The sequence below is a fragment of the Triticum dicoccoides genome, chromosome 4A, assembly GCF_002162155.2.
Source record: "Triticum dicoccoides isolate Atlit2015 ecotype Zavitan chromosome 4A, WEW_v2.0, whole genome shotgun sequence".
NCBI lineage: Eukaryota > Viridiplantae > Streptophyta > Magnoliopsida > Poales > Poaceae > Triticum > Triticum dicoccoides.
The window spans coordinates 613,777,909-613,783,264 of record NC_041386.1 but is presented as its reverse complement, the minus strand read 5'-3'; the positions used below and the strand labels follow the sequence as shown (position 1 = coordinate 613,783,264).

General features: G+C 49.4%; 1 protein-coding gene across 1 annotated transcript; it reads left to right on the top strand.

The window, feature by feature from the left end:
* The first annotated feature begins 2,139 nt into the window (after positions 1–2,139).
* LOC119287347 (ankyrin repeat domain-containing protein 2A-like) lies at positions 2,140–4,385 on the top strand. Its single transcript, XM_037566882.1, has 5 exons — positions 2,140–2,336; positions 2,457–2,797; positions 2,967–3,352; positions 3,465–3,878; positions 4,004–4,385. Exons 1-5 carry the CDS (start codon positions 2,321–2,323, stop codon positions 4,101–4,103), a joined length of 1,257 nt encoding a protein of 418 aa, XP_037422779.1. The 5' UTR covers positions 2,140–2,320; the 3' UTR covers positions 4,104–4,385.
* Positions 4,386–5,356: the final 971 nt, after the last annotated feature.

Genomic DNA, 5,356 nt, shown 5'->3' with positions numbered 1-5,356 from the left:
CTCCCTTCATTCCAAAATATAGTGTGCCCGCGCTTCCTGAGGTACTTTGACAATAAATTTAACCAACGAGACCAACTGTGGCGGGAGAAAAAATTATATAACTGGAAATTTCTTTTGAATACGAATTTACTGGTATAACTTTTGCTCCCGCCGCACTCAGTCTCGTTGGTTAAATTTATGATCAAAGTTGATGCACGGGAATAGAGGAAGTACTATATTTTAGAACGGAGGGAGTACTTATTAGTTGTCCAGTGAAACTTGACAGGTGGCATATTGCATAATTCAGTTGGTTACTCCAGCTCCCCAGATGTGCCAACCTGTCCGCCGATAAAAGGACACGTCACACGCTGTGATTCTGTCTGATGTGTCACGTCGGCGGTCTCTTCTGCTTTCCATTTTGATTTTGTGAGTTTATTTTATTGTTGGCCTCGCAGTGTTGAGATTGCTAAATAACAATCTCTTAAGCAAATTGCTAAATGATTTAATTTCCAGACAAACTACTCGGATCCGTTAATTTGTGATTCCGCAGAAATTGCGGGAATGTCTCGAAGACTAGAATGTTCCTCTGAAGATGAATAATATCATTGTCGACGCGGTGTGAAAACCGTGTATGAATGTACTCGTTCCGTTCCAAAATAGATGACTCAACTTTGTACTAATTTTTGAGACGGGGGGAGTATCTTGTAGCGATAGCAATGGTTTCTAAGAGAGGCTATTGCATCCGCACATTTGTTATCGGCATCCATCCCCTGTCTGTCGATCCTTCTCTGTAGCTGGTTGGTTGGATTCGCATGGGGTGCAAGCATGGCACCTCCTGGTCGCCCCCACCACCATAAACAAAGTTGTTGCTAAAGGTACCATGCACGGATGCACCACACAGCAAGCAACCAAAATTCTAGAGGCTTCTACAACATGGCATCTAAATTCAACACTTAATTTAAACTAAGATTAGTACAAAAGATGACTATATTCCGTGTAAAATGGGATGTTTTTCTTCTGAATGCAGCTCAATCTTATTGGTGTAGCTTAACTTAAATCAACCTCCTCGATCGGCTTATAAGATCGAGCCCATGTATATTTTCCAGGAGTGACTAGGGCTTAATCGACTTGAAAATTTCATATTCATCATACCGGAAACTCCTTATCCTTTTTATCCATTTTATATTGTCTTTATTTTTCATGAATACCCAGATCTATTATCAAAGTTCAAGGAAAGTACAAAGTACCTCAAATATAATAAAAATTGCACCGAGGTCTCTGGACTACCGAGTGACCACTACCGTCAATAAAACGAGCCACAGACTATACCGGAGCCAGCTGAACTTGTTGATGACAACCGGGAAGCAGTGACGAATCAACTGGATGGGCTTTAATAGGCTTGAGCCTGCCCTCCAGCAATGCAAAAAAGAAATTAGTAGTTAATAGTATACGTTCCCAATAGTATTATGGTAATTCTAACCTTCTTTCAACAAAAGAATTGAGAGTTGGTGGTTTTGTTTTCACACCGTTAACTTTGAGCCCGTCCTTGATTTTCCTTCAAGATTCGCCACTGCCGAGAAGTCTTCATGCACGTGCCCCTAAGGGCCAATGCTCTAGAGAGGTAGTTGCCGCCATTGAATCATTCTATAGTGCCTAAACCAGCTCTCGCCGCCGCGCGCATATGGCGAGACACCCTAACCCAGCCGCCGGAGTGGCAGGCAGAGGGGAGGAGAATCCAGGAGGTGGCCGATGGAGCTATGAGGGGAGGAGAACTTTGCCGTAGCCCCCTTAGCTCGAGGGAAAGGAAAATCCCATTTCGTGTTGTCTTGTTTGCCATAATTTTTAAATACCTTCTTTATAAACTTCTATAAGACATTTTTAGGTCATGAGGTTTTTCCGAGTCGCTTGAGAAATAAGAAAGCAATTCGTTTTCGACTCGGCAATATGAAAGCCCGGTTTGGTTTATGCGGCAATATGAAAGCATGATTTTCTTTATAATCTCATGGAATGCATAGAAATAAGTTCTTTTCTTGTGGTAAGTAAACATTCTTGCCTTTGAGGTCTCACACCTGGCACCTTCCAGAAAGATCTACTGTTGTTGTAAATCAAAGTGATGTGTCCAAACATTAGTCGGCCAAGCGTTCCTATATAAACCGCCGGGCGAAAAATACACCGGGAAAAGGAGACCGGCTGGTTGGCTTTGGTTGGTTGGTCGCACTCTCTCCTCTCCATCCATCACCACCACCTTATCATCTTCCCCATCATCGTCATCCTCTCCACCACCGTCTGCGTGAGCACAGTGCCAACGCCGGCGTCGTCTCCACTGCCGCCGTCGCTCGACATGGCCACCACTCAAGGTCAGGAGCCACATGTTTTCCAGCTTCCTTCTTGCGTGATTACTCGGTCGGTTTCTTGTGGCGGGAAGAATTGGGGAGATGATGGAGAAATTAAGCTTTGCTTGTGGATTGTTTGGGCAGAGGAGCAGAAGACGAGCGTCGTCGAGGCCGTGGAGCAGCCTTCCCCCGTGGCGGCGGCGGCGCCGGCGGAGGAGAAGACACGCGTTAAGGCCGTGGAGGAGCCTTCCCCGGCGGCTGCGGCGCCGGCGGAGGAGAAGACAAGCGTTAAGGCCGTGGAGGAGCCTTCCCCGGCGGCTGCGGCGCCGGCAGAGGAGAAAACAAGCGTTAAGGCCGAGGAGGAGCCTTCCCCGGCGGCTGCGGCGGCGGAGGGGCAGCGGCGGCCGCCTGCGGCTACGGCGGCGCGCCGGGCGGGTGCTCCGGCCAGCCCCTTCGACTTCTCCACCATGATGAACTTGCTCAACGTAATCAAAGCTACACTGAAGCATTTTACAGTTTCTGCAGAATTTGCAATACTCTGTTTTGCTCTGCTCATTTCAAGCATGAGATACAAATTTGAATCGGTTGATAATTTGCTTCGATTTCACGGAGCAAATTTGAATCCTGAATTTTGTGGCATGGCGTGCACTGCAGGACCCGAGCATCAAGGAGATGGCGGAGCAGATCGCCAAGGACCCGTCATTCAGCGAGATGGCGGAGCAGCTGCAGAAGACGGTGGCGCCGGCGCCGGCGGCGTCGGCGTCCGCGCGGTCGCCGCAGGAGGTGGCGGCGGCGCTGGACCCGCAGAAGTACGTGTCGACGATGCAGCAGCTGATGCAGAACCCGCAGTTCGTGGCCATGGCGGAGCGGCTGGGCAGCGCGCTGATGCAGGACCCGGCCATGTCCTCCGTCCTGGGCGGCCTCACCAACCCCGCCCAGAAGGAGCAGCTCGAGGCCCGCGTCGCCCGCATGAAGGACGACCCCTCCCTCAAGCCCATCCTCGACGAGATCGAGTCCGGCGGCCCCGCCGCCATGATGAAGTAACCACCTCCTGACCTTCTCGCCGCTCTCCGGCCGCCTCAACATTCCTTCCGCGTACGGCATCGTCAATGGCGGTCGACCAATCTTGACATCGTTTGGTTTTCAATTCAGGTACTGGAACGACCCGGAGGCGCTGCAGAAGTTCGGCCGCGCAATGGGGGTGGGTCCATCCGGCGCCGCCGCCGGAGCTGAAGCCGAGGCAGAGGAGGAGGAGGAGGTTGTTGCCGGCGAGGAAGGTGAGTACGAGGAGGAGTCTATCATCCACCAGACGGCGAGCGTGGGCGACGTGGAGGGGCTGAAGAAGGCGCTGGCCGACGGCGTGGACAAGGACGAGGAGGACTCGGAGGGGCGGCGGGGGCTGCACTTCGCGTGCGGCTACGGCGAGCTCGGGTGCGCGCAGGCGCTGCTGGAGGCCGGCGCCGCCGCGGACGCCGTGGACAAGAACAAGAACACCGCGCTCCACTACGCCGCCGGCTACGGCCGCAAGGAGTGCGTGGCGCTGCTCGTCGACCACGGCGCCTCCGTGTGAGTAGCCGTCGATCTCATCTCCCGCGCCGCCGCCATGCATGATCACATCACCTGCTTCTGCTTGCTCGCTGACATAGTAATCTAAGTACTGACGATGGAGCTCGATCATGGTGGAAATGCAGGACGCTGCAGAACCTGGACGGGAAGACGGCCATCGACGTGGCGAGGCTCAACAGCCAGGAGGAGGTGCTCAAGCTGCTGGAGAAGCACGCCTACGTCTAGACGCCGTCGCCTCTCTGCATACGCCATGCCATCATCAGTCGATCTTGCCTTCAGTTTGCTTAATTTTATTATTATTTCAGATTATGCTTATTACAATATTTTCCATGGAAGAAAAAAAGGGTCTCTCTTCGGCTGTAATTCATATTTCATCCATCTGTATCTATTGAGTGTGGGTAGAATTTATCTGGTTTCTGGATTATTTATTATCGATTTTGCATTTTGCTGGTCGTTTCAAAGTTTTGCTTCGTGAATAAAGAAATAAAATTCATGTTTCATAGTTTATCTTGGGCTACATAGTTTCTGTGCTTGCATTTTTACCTTTTGTTTTCGTTACATTTTTAATTTATTTAGCAATCTTGGTGCCTGTGAAACCACTATCTGACGTGTCATCTAATATATCATCCAGATGGTTTATGTGGCGGTACGATTACCGCGATCCTTGTATCTTTTGACTGCGTTGCTTAATAATATAAAGCGAGACAAAAACCTATTTCATAAAAAATCAGTACGATTGTACACGACGTCTTTTAAAGTTCAATAACCACATCTGAACTATGATAATAGTCGAATACATGTCCTTATATAGGATGCACAACCCGGTTATGAGATGTAGCTTGCACTTGTAGCTGTCTGCTTAATTTGAGAATTTTGGGACCAAGATGCCTGGATTCAAGCTTGTGGTGCAAAAAGCTTGGAATGAAGCTTCCACCCAACCTGGTCCTTGCCAGCTTCTTTTTCACAAGCTCAAGAAGACTAGCCAGCGGCTTCGTGCTTGGAGCAAAACCATCTTCTCCAACACTAGTGCAGCTGTGCATGGCTCTTGAGGTCATCCTTTGCCTCGATATGGCCCAACAAAAAAAAAAAGAGTGCTTTTATATGGATGAGCGGGATCTCAAGAAAAGACTCGAAAGAAGAGTGCTTGGTTTAGCCATTTTTAAGAGTGCTTGTAATGGGCAATGCTTCAGAATTATTAATCTGAAGAAGGGCGACGCAAACACTAAACATTTCGACCTCTGAATCAACCATAGAAGTAGAAGAAAAAGTATACACCGTTCAAGCATGGCCCTAGGTGGGTTACTATCCATGAGCACAAGAAGGTTATTGTCTAGAGGCATGTCTCAACCGTCATGAAAAAAGGGGTGCCTAGGCAAAACGATTTAATTGGGGTTGTATTCCCGAGCCTCGGAGGAGGTAGAGTCTGTTGTTTTTTACCTTTCGGGAGACAAGGCATCGGGCTCAGATGGGTTCATTGG